At 47.5% G+C, this 19,302-nt stretch overlaps 3 protein-coding genes across 3 annotated transcripts; all 3 read right to left on the reverse strand.

Annotated features, from left to right (window-relative positions):
• Positions 1-199: 199 nt before the first annotated feature.
• L199_001416 (uncharacterized protein) lies at positions 200-3,054 on the reverse strand (the record flags this gene model as incomplete). The annotated part of the gene is made up of 4 exons (XM_064887171.1): positions 200-2,082; positions 2,137-2,245; positions 2,305-2,355; positions 2,422-3,054. 4 exons carry the CDS (start codon positions 3,052-3,054, stop codon positions 200-202), a joined length of 2,676 nt encoding a protein of 891 aa, XP_064743243.1.
• Positions 3,055-3,538: 484 nt separating this feature from the next.
• On the reverse strand, positions 3,539-16,201 carry L199_001417 (uncharacterized protein; the record flags this gene model as incomplete). The annotated part of the gene is made up of 25 exons (XM_064887172.1): positions 3,539-3,562; positions 3,630-3,818; positions 3,877-3,955; positions 4,012-4,121; positions 4,176-4,203; positions 4,266-4,406; positions 4,481-4,508; positions 4,577-4,757; positions 4,819-4,934; positions 4,995-5,024; positions 5,091-6,322; positions 6,403-7,256; positions 7,316-8,085; positions 8,169-8,679; positions 8,744-9,106; positions 9,163-9,228; positions 9,279-9,363; positions 9,421-10,793; positions 10,855-11,218; positions 11,274-13,860; positions 13,921-13,972; positions 14,026-14,135; positions 14,201-14,369; positions 14,440-15,686; positions 15,766-16,201. 25 exons carry the CDS (start codon positions 16,199-16,201, stop codon positions 3,539-3,541), a joined length of 11,145 nt encoding a protein of 3,714 aa, XP_064743244.1.
• Positions 16,202-17,293: 1,092 nt separating this feature from the next.
• Positions 17,294-19,235, reverse strand: L199_001418 (uncharacterized protein; the record flags this gene model as incomplete). Its single annotated transcript, XM_064887173.1, has 5 exons — positions 17,294-17,319; positions 17,388-17,719; positions 17,836-17,944; positions 18,003-18,159; positions 18,324-19,235. 5 exons carry the CDS (start codon positions 19,233-19,235, stop codon positions 17,294-17,296), a joined length of 1,536 nt encoding a protein of 511 aa, XP_064743245.1.
• Between the last annotated feature and the right edge of the window lie 67 nt (positions 19,236-19,302).

Below are 19,302 nucleotides of genomic sequence, written 5' to 3' on the forward strand. Positions count from 1 at the left end.
AATACCAATATCTGATCTTTGCCTGTAACACTGTTCGCACGTAGAGCTCGATAATTTAACCGAATGCTTTTGAAACTGGAAAGTGAAGACAGCATGAGGTAGTGAATAATGCATGATCCTTTTGAGTAGTATGTGTCAAGTTATCTGTTCGTTAAATGTGTATATCAAGTGCAGGGTATACTATCCTCCAACATTCAACCTAATCGACTTCATCAACATCCCCCTCGATCATCTCCACCTTGGCCGCCTTTTCCAACCTCTTTCTCTCCCTCTCAGCGTATTTTCCTCTATTCCTCTCTTTGACCTGTCCAACACCTCTGAATCTCCATTTCCTTCTCTTCAACAACATCATCTCATAACTCTTCATATAAAACGTCAATTTACCTAATCCCTTTATATCATCGTTCTTGATCAACTTCTCATGTAATACTTTTACATCATTGAATAGCAAGTATGGTGGGACATTTGCCTCGGGTGTAGAATTAGGTGTAATCAATTTGATTTTCAGTCCGTTCACTTCTGGAAGAGGTCTGTAGGTCTTTAGTATATCTTCAGGTGGATATCGAACAAAGAACTCTTTAAGGGTATTTAATGATTTGGAAGGTGTATTACCGTATAATGCGAATAGACGAATAGCAGATTTCCAGGTTCTCTCGACTTGTCGATCACCTAATCCCATTAACCACCTCTTCCGATCTTTCTTCGAGGGTTCATTAATCGTTTCCAATCCCTTGAGAGCCTTAGTCGACCAAGATAGGTATTCGTCCCATATGGCCTGTCCCCATTCGAAAGCTACTGGTCTATCTGAATCGGTCATTCCAGCTCTAGTACCATGTGAACACTTTTCTAGGATTTGCAGATAACTCCATCCATTCGGTTTGAAGCTCCCTTTGGTGATTTCAGATACAGCTGACCAAGCTTCTTCGTAGGCTTTCTTGGTGGCTGCGAGAGAAGGGGAGTGTATCATGTGCACAGAGATATACGAGTTGATAAGTCTTGGTCCGAGAACGACATCTCTGAATGGCAGATAAGTATCGGGATTGGGTGGTGAAGCAACGTCATGCAAGATTCGTTGGAAAAGCGCTGTAGCTTCTCGCAATGCGTCAGCGGAGGAAAGAGGTGTAAGAGGAAGATTAGAATGAGAATTCGATGGATCTTGTATAACTTCCGATTTGCTTGAAGACGATTCGACGAGTTCTTCCATCACATCCACATCTAGCCATTCTTCATCCGTTACATTCTTTTCTTCAAGTTGTTTCGCTTCGATCTCAGACTTGATCTGCCCATCTTCCCCAAATTCTTGAGGTACTTCATCGTTATCTTTAACTTTGACCGCACCTCTCCTGACTAATGGCTTCCAACTAGCATACGTCATGAATATCCCACTCAACAAATCCGCATCTATACCATCTCTCCATTCTTTTGAATTCAACATCTTCCCCGTTCTTGCCAATTTGACAGTCTCAGTCAAAATCCATCTCGCTCGATTCAGATCGCCTGCTCGTTTCGTACCTTCCAGCAGTCCAGTGAAGGTTTCCAATGTGGGTACATATTGAGAGAACCTTGGTAAGCCGTCTTGTTCCGACGAGAAGGGTGTATAAATGGCATCATGGTGCTTCGCCAGCATTTGACGTAACAGGTCGAAAGCCTCTAGGTAATCTTTCTTCGTAAATCCCAACGCTCGAATGATCGCGCTGTATTCTTCTCTCGAGGGTTGGATCTTCTCATTCTCCGTCATCTCAATCCATAAATCCCTCGCTCGTTCAGGTTCAGGCTGAGCAGATTCTCCGCATGTCCTGATCATGGTAGTGTACAGTTCCCGGGACGGCGTCGGATGAGCTGAAAGTCGCATATTGGCAAAAAGGTCCCATGCTAATGCTCGAGTATGTGCGTTGGGCTGGAACAGTGGCGAGGGCTGAGTGAGATGTTGGAGAACGACTTGGTAAGAAGATTGAGGGTATGGTTGGCCAGCTTGTTCTGCTGAGGTGAGTTGAGATATTGCATTCTGAGGTTGTGAGGGTGTGTGACGTAAAAGCGATAGGATAAACAGGTCTTTATGCGAATCAGATATTGCCAGTCCACCTTTATCGTTCACATTCAGCTTTGGTCAGATTCATAGTATCGCGGGATACTCACTGTTGGCCATTTCAGCCGTTAGCCGGCCTACATCATCTACTCTTCCGGCAGCAGCATCTACCTTGATGATTTCTTCGATCTTGGTCTCGTCAACAGGGACACCATGTAGCTATGAATGATTCGTCAGCTTGACTATCATGGTCGGGTCTCAATGAGATAGGAGCTTACAGTCATTACGTCTAACAAGGCTTCTGCACCTCTAGCATCTCTTCTCTGGATCTACGTAAACACACAATGTCAACTGATTTGCCATCGAGTATCTGGTGAGGCGATCATTTAACTCACAAACTCATCAAATAGTACATTCCATTCCCTCTTGCTGACCAATCCCAGTGGTATATCTACGCCTTGTTGAGTTTGTATAGCTCCGGCAGGTGATTTACTAGTCCCACTAGGTCCATCCTGTGGTACACCCAGCTGAGCGAGAGCAGCAAATATCTTATAATGCTTTGGTTCCCTCCTCAATTCTTCATCTATATTCATCAGTCCACCTTGTTGTTCGATGTCTCCGGAGCCTATCAATCTGTTTTCCAGCTCATTCAAAATATCTTCCCTCTCCCTGATATCTAAAGGTAATTTCAGTTGTCCACCCGGTGATTCAATAGCAAGTACATCATCTTCTCTACTATCTATTCCAGTCTGCACCAAATCAGCATAGAAATCCTTCAAATCCTCTTCAGTCAGTTCTGGTAGACCTTCAATTGCCTTTTTCGTCAGGCGATCTTTTAGTTGTCTATTTAGCGATTCTTCAGAAGGTAGTTGGGAGAGGGTCTCTTTGGTCAGAGGGATATATTCGGGGGGAGGTGGGGTTTGATATAGTGGGAAAGGACGAGTGGGCTCTGAAGAGGGTGGCAAGTGAGTGAGGTATGGGATAGATGGTGTAGGAGGTCGATCATAGCTATTTATATTTAGGTTCATCGTTAGTGGAAGTAGCTGAATGAGGGAGAATGGAATGGTACGACCGAACTTGCCTGTGCAATAACCTTCTTGAACGCAGGGATCGCAGTCTGACTGCTTTCCTAGCAAGAGCTGATCCCAACATCTTGCTTCCCGTTCTTCTGATGATTCTCAAGTCAAGATGAGCAAAGTGAATCTTAACCAACGATTCCAACATTATATATGTGGTTCGGAAAAAAACATCTCTCGCAGAAGTCAACATCTATCGTAATCACGTGACTTGACTTTGCCACTCGTTTTGGATGTGTTTGTTCATCATCGTTCATCAAGCATGCAAATGTACAAGTATACGATAGAAAAAGAAAATGTATAGACCAAGATATAGAAAACAAGTCAAAGAAAGAAATGTATATAATATCTATGAAAACAATTATACGGGGTATACCAAACTAAAAATCGAAGAGCCACAAGGCTGGGTATGTATTCTAGATTACTTTACAATTGATTATGGTTGAGGAAGTGGTTTACCCTGTCACGATCAAATCGCATCAGCCTGTATATCTCCGTAGTAGGCTCCAGAAGAAAAGACCGCTTACAGATGGAGGAGGGGGAGGTACCATACCTCCGCTCATGTTCATTGTCATAGGAGGTGGTGGACCACCAGGTTGAGGTAACGGTCTGCCCATGACTGGTGGCATCATAGGGTGCCAAGCTGCCCAGGCAGGTACACCAGCAGGTGCTTTACCTTTTCCTTGACCTTGTTGATTCTGATTACCACCGCCATCCTGAACCAGATCGATATGAGCGAGAAATCTCATGATAAAACGACAACCGGATACTTACCTTCTTCTCTTCCTTCTTAGGTTGGTTAGCAGGGTTCTTGGGTGCTCCAGCAGGGTATGGTATGACAGCCATCAAATCACTGTTGACATATTCGATCAGCTCTGTACATGCGACAGCTGTGGTGGAGCGGCTTACCCTGCGGATTGTCTACCCTTCATGAGCAATAATTCAGCCAACTCCATGTACAATGCTCTTCTTGATTCTCTAAGATCTCCGACCTCTTTGAGAAGTACTCGGACTTCACCCTATAGCAGAGTCAGCTTGGGACATGTATCCAAGCATCCATCAGCTGTACTTACAGAAAGTGCTTTCGAGAAATCATCCAAGCTGACGATCCATTGACATCAGTACATATCCTTCAATATTTCACGGAAGAGATTAGAACTCACTATCCAGCCAGATTGAAACCAATTTGCTCCCTCGCAGCTGCTTTAGCAGCTTGTTGAGTTTGTGTGTGCTGGTTAGAATTCTGTTCCATGATCTCGAGGGCAAGCTTTCGTAAGAAAGCGGATTCGGACTCTCCCTTCTTGCTGTGGAAATGGAACCAGGATGATCAGTTTCCCTCCCTGACCTTTCCAAGAAGATGCAAAAGACAGTCACTCACGCCAAGGCATCCAAGATAGCTTGTGTACCTATTCCAACGAACAAGATAAGTAAGACAGGTCGTCACGTTCAAACCCATAGTAAGATACAAACTCACCAGGCTTCTTCTCATTAGCAACTTCTTTCTTCTTAGCTTCTTCCCTATCAAGCACCAACTTATCCAAAGCTTCGGTGATCTTCTTATCTCTAGCTGTTTTATCCGTTCTTCTCTTCTCTTGGGCTTTAGCCTTCTCGTCATCCGCTGTCTTGGTGGCTTTGCTATCAGTAGCGAGAAGGTCCTGCATATTTGACAGTATTAGCGTATACAGTAACTAGTCAAAATGGTGCCTAGTGACTTACAAGTGCTTTCTGTAAGTTCGCCAAAGCCTCGACATTCTGACGATGCCTCTCTTCCGCCAATTTCGCTTTCGCTTCCTTCTCTTTCAACTTGGCATCCCTTTCGGCCGCTTCTAGAGCTATCCACAGATACACAATCAGCTGTAACCCTTACTTACGCATATCTTCGAGTTACTCACCAGCTTGTTCAGCCGCAGCTTTTTGTTTAGCTAGGAGATTTGGATGATCATGAGCTATTCAATTCCAGATACAACAACTGTCAGATAGTTGCTCACCTGCTAGTTTCCTAGCATCTTCCATAGCATCCTCAGGAGAACCGCTCTTCTGACCTTTCGACAATTTACTTGGAGGTCCAGATTTGGGTTTATCTCCTGACCCAACTACATCACCCATTTGTACTTCATCCCCTGGTCCACCGACAGCTTCAGTCTCAGTTGGGAGACCCAATGATCCAGGTGAAGTAGGTTTAGTGATCTTTGCTGATTTGTTGGATCTTGGCCCGGTAGGTGCGGTATGCTGTTTAGCAGCTTGACCCAATATTCCATCTTGATGTTCACAAGGTTCGATCGGTACCCCTCCAACAGCTCTGGGTCCATGAGGACAGCATACACTGCAATGTCCTCTACCTACTTCTGACTCTGCTGGTATACCCGTGTGTGTCGTATCTTTCCGAGCTGTAGACGCTTTTTCCTTATCTGCGGCATTGGTGGAAGATTTTTCCTTCTTACCGGTTGATGGTCGATCGCCAGGAGGTGGAGGCGCAGATCCAAGTGCAGTTGGAGGGGCAGCTTCTTTAGGAGCACTAGCAGCTTGACTTGCTGGTCTACTGGGTATGTAAGCCGTTCGACCATCCGGTAAGACCACTTCCTCCATCGTCATAGGAGCAGGTGTGGGTGCATTCATTGATGGAGCAGGAGTACCACTTCTTGAAGGAGGACCAACTGGAATATTACTGACAACATTAGCGGGATCAGCAACGGAACCTTCAGCGAAAGTTGGTGGTTTCTTCTTGAGCTTGTTAGAACCGGAAGAAGCCACTGGATGAGTAGGTACGTGAACAGTCGTGCCAGGTGGATGAGCGGTGAGATCTCTACCTTCCATCTGCAGATCCTCCAGAGTAGGAGGATGGTCGACATGGGCTGTATCGCTGACTCTGGTCGATTTACCACTTCCTTGGGTAGGAACCGGTTTTCCAACGGTGGTGTGATCGGAATGAGCTTTGGTATCGGCAGGAACAAGAGGTACACCTGTTGCGGTAGTCTTCAGACTCTCGTTCGATTTAGGTTTTTTCAGGATGCCACTACCGGATGAAGCGGGCTTGTGAGTTGTTTCTTGAACCTTGGTCTCGGTCGCCGCTGGTACAGTCATTGGGACTTCCGCCCCGGACAATATAGGGTGAGAGGCTGTCACAGGATCAGGTCCAACCGGTACATTGGAAAAGTCCGTAGCGGGAGGAGCAGAAGGTATGTTGGCAGGAGCACCAGTAGTATCGGCAACGGTTGCAGGTCTGAAAAGTGAGACATCAGCATCACTACTTAGAATAATGATATATGCATAACTTACTTAGACTTGGGTGAGTTAGGAGACTTGGGAGGTGTCGTAGCGACTTCCTTTGATGGTATCTTAGGATCCCAATGGACACCACCCTTACCTCCAGTTGACGCCGGAGGACCAGGTACAGCAGCTGCATCAGCAGGAGCGGCGGAGGCAGGTGGAGGAGCTACCATTTCGGTATCACTGACAGCTGGTGCAGGTGCTTCAACGACCGAAGGAACGTTGGCAGCAGTCGTAGCAGGTGGAGGACCACCAACTACAGACGCTGGTTTCTCGGTAGGAACGTTGGCAAGAGACGTGGCTTTAGAGGGTTTAGGCGATTTCGGATGATTGGTATCCCACACTGGTTTTGGAGCAGATGGTACGTTACTTGCTGTTTGCGGTGGAGGAGCAGGAGCAGATGGCGCAGTAGGAGGAGGAACCACAGCAGAAGGATCATCGACTGAAACTCCCGGATGGACGGTATGAGAAGCGGATTCATTCCTCGAGTCGATAGGTACTGGTCCAGGAGCCACCGTTTGAGTTTCGTGAGAAGTCTTGGTAGTGGGTATATTCGGTGGTGCCTGTTCGACAACGCTTTGATGGTCAGATTTGTGGGTGCCAGGAGCAATGATAGGCATTGAAGGAACACCAGAAGCAGATGGAATCACGGTAGCAGGAGGAGGCGCTGCGGTTGGCACGACAGTAGCAGCTTTACCAGCTGATGGATGAAGGGAAGCCGAAGGACCAACAGTAGGAGGCACAGCTGATATAGGTGCATCGTCCATGACAGTTGCAGGAGGAAGACCGGAGCCAGCGGGACCAGAACCAGCAGGAACCTGAGTATACGTTCGAGTGGTAGTATGCGTATGAGTAGGTAGTCCTCCATCAGCAGGTCGGGAGATGATCTAGAAACATTACGATCAGCCGATTCACATTTGGGCAAAAGTAGTTGCCGATGACTTACCTCTTCATGCTCTTCACGTATCAAGTGAGGTAGAGTAGGTTGCGCAAGACCAGATTCAGTTTGAATAGGTGACATGGAATGGGTGGACAGAGGAGGAGGTAAGGTGAGCGGTTTCCCAGTTCTTGGGTTGAGTCTTATCGACGGTGGGATGGTGCCTGGACCTGCAGCTGTTGGAACTGCAGTCGGCACCGAGATCGATAGTGGAACGGTAGGAGGAGGTGGGGGTGGGGACGTACCGGAAGCAGCAGCACCTCCAGATCCGGGTGCGGTCGGGACAGCAGTAACAGCAACATTCTCTTCTTCAGCTAATACAGTCCCGGGTGGACCCGATCCAGCAGGTAAAGTAGAGGTCACCAGTGGAACTGATCCGGGTGGAAGTGATCCAGGAGGAACAGTAGTAACCATATCCTTTTCCAGCTCATCGACAATAGTGACCTCCTTATGGCGACCACCGACTGGACCTTCTCGGATGACTTCTCGCTCTTTGATGACCTGCTTCTCTCGTCGAATGTCGGTGTTCGGTCCAATAGCCGTGGGAGCGACGGTAGGAGCAGGTGTGCCGACTGTAGTAAGAGCAGGAGCAGGTGTAGGAAGAGGAGTAGGATCACCGAGTGTAGTAGGAATAGGCATAGGTGTCAACTCAGGAGCTTCGGTACCGGAATCGGCTCTCATTGAGATGATCTCCTCTTCCTCGAAAATGCGTTCAGCAGGTGCACGTGCCGGGACAGAGACTGGTGGTGGTGGCGCAGTCTTGCTCATGAGTTCTTCGACTATCACACAAGCGTTACAGTCAGTATCGCTTCTTTCGGCCAGATGAACGGTGAAGAAACGCTAGAAGGTTGAGTAGACTCACTCTTCTCCTGAAGTTCAGCCAATCTTCTATCTTGTTCCATATCCTTCACAGTTTCCTCGACTTTTTCATCCAGTTCCATCATAGGTGTACCAGGAGCAGCGACCGACGGAGCACCTTTGATTCCATCTACGATCTTACCGCCCACCATAACCGTTCCATCAGGTAAGATTCTACCTTCGACATGTGGGGCAGAGACAGGTGGTGGTCGTGGGGGTGGTGCACCAGGAGTGACAGGTGCAGGAGCACCTCTTATTCCATCGACGATATCTCCATTATCAAGCATGACAGTTCCATCAGGTAAGACTCGAGCGTGAACATGTTTAGGTTTGATCTGTTCTCTCAATGCCGCTATATCACCTAAGATTTCAGCTAATTGATTTTGAGTCGCCATAGTTCCATCGGCAATCTGATCACTCATTCCATGGAGGTATCTTGACATTTCGTTTTGTTGTTCACCTTGAGCAGCAGCCAGTGTTTGAGTGTTACCCAAAGCACGTCTGAAACTGTCATCCTGAGATTAGGAAGCACAGTCAATACCATAATCCTACATATAACAATATTGAAGTGGTACTTACTGTGCCGACTTGAGAAGCCGAAAGGGGTATAGGTGGCAAATCAGCAGTCATGGCATGTTCCGTAGGCATGTGTATCGGTTCTTGAAGTACGATCGTAGGAGCAGCGGGAGTGACGATCTCTTCAGTAGTGACAGATGTGACAGATGGAGTTGTAACAGTGGATTCAGTAGTAGTATTTCCAAGACCAGTATCGACAGTGGTGATATTTCCAGAAGGTGGTCTGGGAACACCCATGGACGTAGGCCCACTAGGAGGAAGACCGGCATTACCATATCGAGCAGCAGCGGGGAGACCATAATCGCCTGTAGTCGAGTTGACACCAGGAGGGAAGAAACCGTTTCGACGAAGAGAAGGATTGACATTCTACAGCATGGAAGATCAGTAATTGCATGTCAGGAATGAAGGATGAATAAGCTTACAGGACCGATGGGACCACCAAAACCGGGCATTCCAGGACGTAGACCAGGCATGAACGGACCCATACCCTAGTATAATAGATCAGTAGAGTCTATCATGTCAAGTAAAGTAGACTTACAGGACCAGGAATACCCATTGGACCTGGGAACATACCCATTGGACCCATGGGCCCCATAGGTCCAGGAGGGAAACCACGTCGGAAACTGTATTATCCATACCATCAGTCGTATAATTCATGATATCGGATGTGACTGACTTACTAAGTAGTAGAAATCGGATCACGAACACCAGCTATCCTAGGCAAAGAAGGTCTAGGCATATCAGTCATACCAGGACCAGGGATAGGGGGAGCAGGCATTCCAGGAGCGGGTGCGAAACCAGGTCTCATACCACGTTGAGTAGGTTGGTATGGTGGCATGTTTCGAGGCGAGTTGACAGGTGTAGGTAAATCGACAGGTTGAGGTGGTGGTCCAGGTCTGTAAGGCCCTCGTTGGATACCTTCATCTGGATATTGTCCATTATGATCTTGGTAATCATCATCAGTTCGGTACGGTACAGGAGGTTGAAGCGGTGTCTGTTGAGGAGTCATTTCCCTTGGTGCAGGTGGTGGAGTAGGTTCATATTCAGTTATCGCCTCAGGTTGCGGTTCAGGTGTTGGTTCATATTCCGGTTCGGGTTCAGGTTCAGGCTCGTATTGCTGTTCAGGCTCTTCTTCATAGTACTCCTCTTCTTCAGGTCGTTCTCGGATAGGAGCAGGTTGAGGAACATACTGAGGTTGAACAGGCTGTTGAACAGGAACCGGACCTTGTCTGGGTCGTTGACCTACCAAATGACGAGGGAATTGAGGTTGACGAGAAACAAACTCCTCAGGTGGCGTATCAGGCGGTAATCCGGACAGAGCGAATTCTTCGTCAAATTCAGGTTCAGGTATCTCGCCTTCCATCAGATTAGATGATACTTCGCTCATTGGTCGTCTTCGCCGTCGGTCGAAGCTGGATGCAATCGAATTGGCTGGAGCGTTTCTACCTCTTGCACCAAATTCACTACCATATACACTATCACCTCCTTCATACATCGATCCTTCTCTAGTACCTTCGGTTTTAGGAGTGGCAGGATAAGAGGAAGGATACATCTTCTTCTCCTTTTGTGGCAACGGTAGTTCATCTGCGAACTCGCTATCTCCCACTCGCCGGAGTACCCTCTTGAGTAGATCTTCAAGTCGAGCCATACCAGGTCCTCTATCAGGTAGTTCGATATCGAAACTTCTCCTTCGGTTCATCTCTTGGGCCATTTCGTCTTGTCGACCTAAGAGATCTTCCTGCCTGCCGATGAGGGTACCGAGCAAATTCCGTAAGTCATCGAACTGCTGATTGATCACTTCAGGTATGATCAGTGGTGGCGGAGTCACTGGTCGAGCAGTTGAAGTCGACGAAGTGGTAGAGGTGATGGATGAAGGTGATGAGGGAGGTGAGTCATCGGGATCTTTGGAAGGAACAGGTGGTGGACCATCTCTGTCTGCTAAAGCAGTTTGATTTTCTGCGATTTGATTGACCTTTCGCTCGATCCGATCAAGCTGATTACCAACTCGAGTGTTTTGACCCTGCTTGGCTTGTTCCTGGCCTTGCAAGAAGTTCTACAAAGCTTGTCATCAGCTTGACTGACTTTACAGGGTATTCAACTGGAGTACCACTCACTAGCAACCTATTAACATCACTTCCGGTAGCCAGATCTCTTGTCGTTGCCGTCATCGCAGTACTGGACACATCGGTAGTTGGTGATCTCGATGTAGCAGGAACGGAAGACGGGAAAGAAGGCGAAGGAGGTGGCAACTGCCGAGTCTGAGGAGCCACGAAGACTGGAGAAGGTGGTGCGGTAGGCTGTGGCGCAGGCAAGGCAGGAGGTAAGGATAATGCCGGAGGTGGAACTCTCGGGATCCGTCGACTAGGTATCGTCGAGGCTGTCGAGACACTCTCCGGCTCACTAGGCTTGAACGATGATGGTGGAGGAGCTTCAGCTCTGATAGGAGCTGTCTGAGAAGTCTTAGCGGTGTAATACGATCTGATAGATACATCGATTAGCTGGTGATCAAGGGAATCGAGCGGAGTGAACTCACTGAGTAGCAGGTACAGTAGTATAGTTCGAAGGTAAAGTCTGCCACTCTGTAGCAGTCGAATATACAGTCTCTCTAGCACCAGTATACAACGTATTCTCCCTAGCAGTGCCCAAAGGAGTCCTCGAAGTTTGATCGAACGTCCGAGCCGTATAGGCAGTCCTCGAGGGTGTAGGTACAGTGGTAGCAGTCGTGTATTTCGACTTGGTTCTTCTGGACACACTACTGCCATTCGAAGATCTTCTTTCCAAATCAGCAAGCAGCTCGTCATCCGAGTCTGGATGAGAGACCTGAGTCCAAGCTCTACTACCTCTTCTCGAGGTAAGACCGTCCGTTAATCGATCCGAACTTGAACGTGCATCCGAAGAAGCTGTTCTACTGATAGGTGGAGGAGGTGCAGTTTCCCATTCCGATGATCTAGGTGATCTACTTGGTGTAGTAGGTGCAGTACCCATCGAACTGGTATATCGAGGATCGGTAGTGGCCGTGGCATATCGGGTTGTAGGTGGTCGTTCGTGATATTCTGATCGTTGAATATCAGCTTCATTAGCGGTACCGTATTCCGTCGCTGAACGGCCTGGTGCTTGAGCAGTGAAGTAGCTATCACCCTGAGTGGCGGTAGGGTATACTGAAGGTGTTCTAACAGATTCAGCGTAAGTTGGGACTGGTGCATCATGCAATGAATACCTTGTTGGACTCGAGGCGGTTGAGGAAGCTTTGGTAGTCGTATTGCCAGGTGAAGCAGTAGAGTAGTGGGAATCTCGAGATGGCACAGGCGGAGGTGCCGTAGCGAAGGAGGCTCCGGAGCTCCTTGACATACGAGAAGAAGATCGATCTCTCAGAGGTGGAGTATGGAAAGGAGATCCAAGCAAGCCAGATGGTGTAGTATACCCTTCTGTACCAGTTCGAGCACTTCCGAAAGGATGAGTGGGCGCTGTCAGACCAGTGGTGATAGTTTGCTGAGCCGTACCATACGGAGATCGTCCTTCATCGGTAGGAGGTGCACTTGGGGAAGCACCTGTGATAGCTACCTGAGGAACCCCTGCGGGTGTATTGGGTACAGTGCCCGAAGTAGATGGGCCTCGAGGAGTGTGTGCCGACGTGGCTGAGGTCCATGGCTGAGCGGTACTTGCTGGAGTGGGTCCAGTGTAGCCTGAGAGCTCGGTGCTGAACTGCTGAGCGGTACCCATCGGTGTAGACAGACTTGGTGGGGCTGCTGCGGTCTGACTCGAGATGGAGGAGAAATGCTGAGCTGTACCCATCGGTGTAGGTGTGTTAGGACCAGGCACGGCAGTGTGACTTGAAGGAGTCGACATTCCTCGAACGGTTGTTGCAGGAGTTTGAGCTTGAGAGCCTGGTTTAGCAGTGTAGCTTGAAGCTGTGGGAGAGAAAGCCTCGGCTGTTGCTTGTTCGGAAGGTAGTGGTCTAGCAGTACTGAGTGAGGCAGTGGTCCAAGGTTCGGCGGTTGTCAAAGGCGTCTGAGTACCTGGCTGAGCTGTGAACAGTGATGGAGAAGATGGTATATCCCGAGTAGTAGCTGCTGGAGTTGCCGAAACAGGTTGACCAGTATATACCGAAGCAGAAGAAGGTATATCTCTGGTGGTTCCAGCCGGAGTGAAAGATCCAGGTTGAGCAGTCCAAGCTTGTTCGGAGAGAGGTCGAGTGATAGTAGCAGGAGTGGCAGCGTAAATTGACTGACCTGAACGGAAGTCTTTCGCAGGATGATAATCGCCAATGGTCGAAGGCGGTCCTTGAGGAGCGGTGTATGTGGATTGGCCTGAGCTAAAGTCTTTTGCGGACTGGTAATCGCCGACAGTCGAAGGGGCCGGTGGCGGTACCGTATGAGCAGACCAAGGCTGGCTGGAGGAAGCGGGAGTTCCCATTGCTGCGGTATACACCGACAGAGGTTGGTTGACAGTTGTAGGTGTAGGAGCGATCTCTGACCTTGCACTGGTATATTTGGAAGGACTTGACAAAGGTTGACTGACAGTACCGGGAGTAGCAGTATTATACTGTGGAGAAGTGCCACCAAGAGATTGGAAGCCGGTAGCGGGAGTTTGCAAGCTCGATGGACCTTCTGAAGGGGTGTTGAACAGAGTTGGTGGTTTGATACCGTGGGCAAAGGTAAAATCTCTTGATAAAGGTCTTTCGGCATTTTCAGCAGTGAGGGGTACAGTTTGAATACCAGCGCCAGTCGTAGTCCTTGGAGAAAAACGGACATCTTTCTCAGGTAAAGGAGGGGCGGAAACTTCCTTGATATCAGCTTCACTGGCTACTCTTCTCATGCTTCTAGTCCGCTCTAATCCACCAGCAGCAAGTTTCCTACTGCCTCGTTGCACGATCGGAGCATGCAGACCACCAGAAGTCTCGATGACGGCATCATCGGTAGTATACAGTGGGTGAGAACCGGTACTGCTCGGCAGAGGCGAAGAAGGAAGTGGCTGGGTGCCTTCAGCTGGTGTAAAGTGGGTAGAAGCTGAACCACCTGCTTCTGAACCATGATCGGACGATGATCGATTGGCTCGAAGGGATGCTGAAGGTGCAGCCCGAGTTCGTTCAAGTACTGTCCAAATAGCATTGACCCATCGAACTAGAGATGGAACGTCAGCCCGATTATGTCGTATATGGTCTTTATATCTTTACGACTAACCTCGATCTCTAGCACTATCACATGCCAATCTTTCAACTCCATCATCGTACACCTACCAGAGAATCATCAGCTATTGGAAAATTTTATTCAAATCAGCTAACCCACAAGTTTGAAGGGATAAAGGCTATCTGCCAATGGACCCTGTCTTCTCGCAGCAGCAGCACCAATGTCATCCCCAGCCATAGGATTATTCGGACTATAGGTGGAAGCGACCTCTGCCAGCATATCTACAATCAGCTTGAACTCTTTGTCAAATATTGAATTGAGCAACTGGACTAACCATCACAAAACTCTAGATCCAAAGTCACGGTGGCTCTTCCCTTATCGCTTACCCAATTCAATTCCAAACCTTCATTATACAATCTACCATCTGCTTGCACCCATCTGAAGTTTGGTCTGGAATCTTGATCATGCACATTCAGATAATACAATGCTCCGGTTTTTATAGGCTATTAAACGAGTCCATGATCAGCTGAAGATCTAATAAACCTAGCGAAGCTGAAGGTAAGTAAAACTTACATCCCCGGTCAATTGTTTAGGTTCAGAAGATTTCTTATCGCTCCTCAAACTACCTGATCTACTAGGAGCTTCCTCGACCTTCCTCTCCTCGTGTATACCACTACTCTTTTCGGACTTCTTTTCTTCTTCCCCTTGCTCTCTTTCCCTTTGTTCAGCGGATTTTTCTTTTTCATGAGAGTCTTCAGCTTGTTCAGCCAGCTCTCTTTCATTCCTCCTCCTCCTTCTGATAGACACATTCCACCCTTTATCGCCCGTACCACTCCTGAAAAGGCCCGAAGCACCATCTTTACTTGGACTAGCTCCAAGCCCAGACGATCCGGAAGGTCTTTGAGAGATTGTACCCGATTTGGCTCTCCAGGAAGCTATCATTCCCCTTACTTGAGAGAGAGGAGAGGGTGGTTTGGGTGGCGGAGTAGGAGCGGAAGAAGTCGCTGGTAGTCCTCGGAACGATGATGGTGGAACATAATCTCCACTTTCAAACACCGAATTACCTCCTTCGTTAGGTAAGCCTGCGATTCTCGAAGTAGGAGCTGCAGAGGGTTTAGAGGGAGTAGATTTAGAGGGAGAAGTGGGAATGAATCTGGGTTGAGGTGGCGGAGCGGCACTATCTCCCTTAGATTCGAACATCTTGATGAGATCCGAAGCCTTCTTAGGTGTTCCTTGGGGAGTACCAGCTGCACTACCTGGAGCAGTACCCGTACCAGTCGAGAAAGCTGACCGAGGTCCCTTGACAGCTGATGAAGGTACTTTGGTAGGACTGGGCGGTAAAGGATATTTGCCGGCTATTGTCGATGCAGAAGCTGAAACAGCTTTTGAAGGACCTTCTCGATATGCACCAGGGAAAGTAGGTGATAAGGTCTGTGAATGTGAGTTTGAACGTCCATGAGAGCTTGCAGGTGAAGATGACTTCTCAGTTCGTTCTGTGACGGTAGATAATCTTGATAGATTACCGTGCTGGTAGTTCCCCAGACCAGGTGAAGCGGGTGGTCGAGGGTTCATGTTGATTCCCAGTCCGACTAGAGGTTGTCTGATAGGCATAGGATGGAAGGTGCTTGGAGGCAAGTAGGGATTGGTTGATGAGGAAGAGGACGACGATGGTGCGAATGGAAGTCTTACAGGGATAGGATTTGCCAAAGCGTCAAGTTGGGATAAGACACCATCGTATGCTGCATCGATGTTTGCCGTGGATTGGCCGGTAGCTTGAGTGGGGATAGGGTAGGAAGATTCGAAGGATTGAGCAGGTCGAGCTGAGTCAGAGATTTTGATAATAAATATAATAAATATCAGCATTAGATATTCTGAATGATAATCGCTAATAAGACTCACCCTCGTTGGAGAATATACCACGAGGTCCAAGCGAGAGTTCATTCCTTTCAAAATCTTCACCAAACAGCTGTCCTCTATTTGGCGGCAAGAGCGGCGAACCAAGATCTGATTGTTGTTGTCGAGTCGATCTTGTTGGACGTTGAGGTGAAGGAGAAGTAGTTCTAATCTCAATATCGATATCTGGATTGATTGTTGCTGTCGAATCATCACCAGCGGTAGCGGTGAGATATTCTACCTCAGCTTCAACATTGTCATTGTCGTCGGAAAGTACACCTCTTGGAGTCGCCCACTCAGGAACTGAATTGGGAGAATGAGGAGCTGAAGATGATGAAGAAGGTTGTTCGAACGTTGATAGTAAAGCTGCAAAATCGGGATGGGGTTGATCAGGCGATGAGCGCCATCTCCTCGGTGTAGGTGAAATAGGAGGTGAAGGCATGATGAGGGATACTACCAACTATGCCCTCTTTGGTAGATCCTATGATGAAATGATACTGGGATACCTATAGGTAGAAACAGTGTCAATATGTCATATGGACGAAAGAATTGTTAGTTGTAGAATTGGGAAGAAAGAAGTAAGGGGATGATATTTTGGATATGACCAGAGCGTAGGTGTTGATGGCGAGTACGTGAATCTCTTTTGCTATTCGAGTTGTTTACATCCCATCAAGGGTCGATGAGAGATGTAAACAAGATTGATGGTCGACACACGGACACACAGACATGTGTTAGGTCCTTTGGCAACTTAGTACGGAAAACTTTGACCATGTAGAACATCATTCAACCCCATACACTGTGAAGGATTCACAATGGTGTCGAGGAGATGCGGTACCTCTGAGCCTTCACTCTCCGGTGTAGATTTCTACATAGCCATGGAAGATCAAAAAGAATCATCATCTTCATAACGAGTCGATGGACAAGATGATCGTGGTAGGAGATGTTATTCATGATGTCTTCCTTCAGCGTCCTTGCTGTAACCATCAAATTCGCATTGACCGTCATCCAAAAGAGGCGCGTCGTCAACACCTGCACTACGGCTACATGGACGCGTTTATAGCACTGTATGGATCGGCTGTTGGCGTGTTATGTATTGTGTTGATCGTGACGTGTCTGAGAAGTATGCTGTGTATCTCGTCTACACAAACAACCTGTGTATCCACTATCTCTTCCACATCGTAGCCGCGTTTCGAGATTCATCATGCCACCGTCAAGCACGTTCGACGAATGTTGCCCAAATGGGTGAATATCCAGGTCTGAGTATGATGCTGCATATGCTTGAAACAATGAAAGAATGCGATGAATCTGCTAGGGAGAAAAGTAGAAATCATGGTCATGTCATTCTCGTTCATCGAGTTAAGCTAGACAGCAGCGCATTGTACCGAAGTCCCCACGTGGCAAAGGCTCGACATCCCTTGGTCAAGACATGCTAGCTATCAATGATACAGTACAACATATATACACACGCATGACCATCGCTGTAAGACCATACGAAATATGACCTTGCATCTCTGACCAGAAACACAAGAACCGTCTACTTCTGCTCGACGATGACAGCCTCTGCAGTGTTGATAACACCAGGTCAGCTATCATTTTTGTGAGATCAAAAGCGCCAGGTGGTTACTCACTCTTCCTCTCAGCTTTTGGCTTCTCCCTTCCTTTCCTACTATGTTCCCTCCTCCTATCTTCCTTGACCTTCCTACTCTCCATCATATCTCTCTTCAACTTCGTAGCATTATGTATACTCTGAGGAACATGTCTTCTATCTTTGATGGATCGAACTCCCTTCTCAGCCGAGTATCTCTCAACAAGTTTCTGTCGATGTTCAATCGCCTGTCTCTCTTTGCTCGATACCACACCGAGTTTCTTGGATGCGTTTGATTTCCATATCCTTACGTTACCGTCGTCAGAGGCGGAGAGGACGAAATCCGCTGTAGGAGTGTAGGTTACGTCGAACACTCTAAATGATCATCAAAGTTATTAGCAGTGGTAAGTTCCCACCATGATCATATACCACATCATGTTCCGGGAAGCAGCGGCTCATACGAGGATAGACAATGATGGACGACCACTCACCTCTGCATTCGCTTAGTATGATACACATCCCTCGATTTACCAGAATCCCTACTCCACAACCTGACTGTTCGATCGTATGAACCAGACACAAACTCTTCGCCAGTAGGACCTGTAATGGCCAATATCAGTTACAAGCTTCGTTTGTTCAAGATATTTTGGCGACTCACTCCAGTCACATCCCATGACTCCTCCAACATGACCTTTGTATATCTGGCTTGGGGAATTGAGGTTCCTGATATCGAAAGTATACAAATTATGATCTTCACTGGCTAATAAAATTGTTGTCGGGAGTGTTGGACACCATGATATGTCGTTTGAGACGAACTGGGATCGAAGGAACAATCAACATTAGCATATATCGTCTTATGCTTCATATAGATGTCCCATAATATCCCATCATGATCCTTCCTCTTCGCAATGTCCCCCCCTCCTACATCGTTCTTCCTATTGCAACTTCCAGGAGATCATGAAAAAGGTTTTCAACTCACCTGCATCACTATCCTTCTCTCCGCTTTACCTGTCCTAATATCATACAAACACATCGTCCTATCATTTCCTACACTTGCCAATACACTCGTTTCACTCTGATTGAATTTCACTTTATTCACGGTTTCAAGTGAACTACCAAATTGTAGATTCGACAGGGCGGCCGATCTATTTTCATCCCAGATCTGTACGGTGTTACTCGCAGTAGCGAATACTGAATCAGTTCGATGATGATCTATTCCATTTAGACCATTCTTATTCGTATATACCATTTTAGGTTCTAAACTTTCTCCTAATTTATCTCTTTTCGCAAAATCCAAATTCAATCCACCTCCTTCTTCCTCTTCATCAAAATCGACGTCTATGTCCAAACCATTTTCACCAATTGCACCAGCTTGATCTAAATGTTGTTGATGTCCTGCAGATCCAGAACCACTAGCGAATTCCGATCCTTGAAATGATTCTTTATCCCTTATTCCAGGTGCGAATGCTTCTGATCTCCAAATCTTGATTGTACCATCTAATTTTCCAGCGGTGATCATCCCTCTTTGACCATCATGAGATTCGGATGTCCAACAAATCCCACCTACCATGCCTTTATGCGCATGAGGTATTTTCAATAATGGTCTTCGAAGTGTCAACGAATGGACGATGACTTCTCCATCACCCCCTCCTCCGGCTACTACTCCGACCCTCCTCGAATCTTTCCCAAGACAATAGACACCATCTTGATGTCCACCTAGGGCATCTACGAAGGGCTTGGCGAACATCCTGTCCATCTTCACTGCTGTGAGTGCTCGGGCGTACTCTCGAGGTTTCTGAAATGGATGTAAGTGCGGAGCAAGATTGCGCTGTAATGGATGGGGAGAGGTGGATGAGGATGGCATGTGATCATCCAGTGATCGGGAAATCATCTTGATTTTCTGTATCACACAGAATCGAAACGATGTCAGCTCTTTCATGTTCAGTTTGGCAGAGACA

The sequence above is a fragment of the Kwoniella botswanensis genome, chromosome 1, assembly GCF_036426115.1.
Source record: "Kwoniella botswanensis chromosome 1, complete sequence".
NCBI lineage: Eukaryota > Fungi > Basidiomycota > Tremellomycetes > Tremellales > Cryptococcaceae > Kwoniella > Kwoniella botswanensis.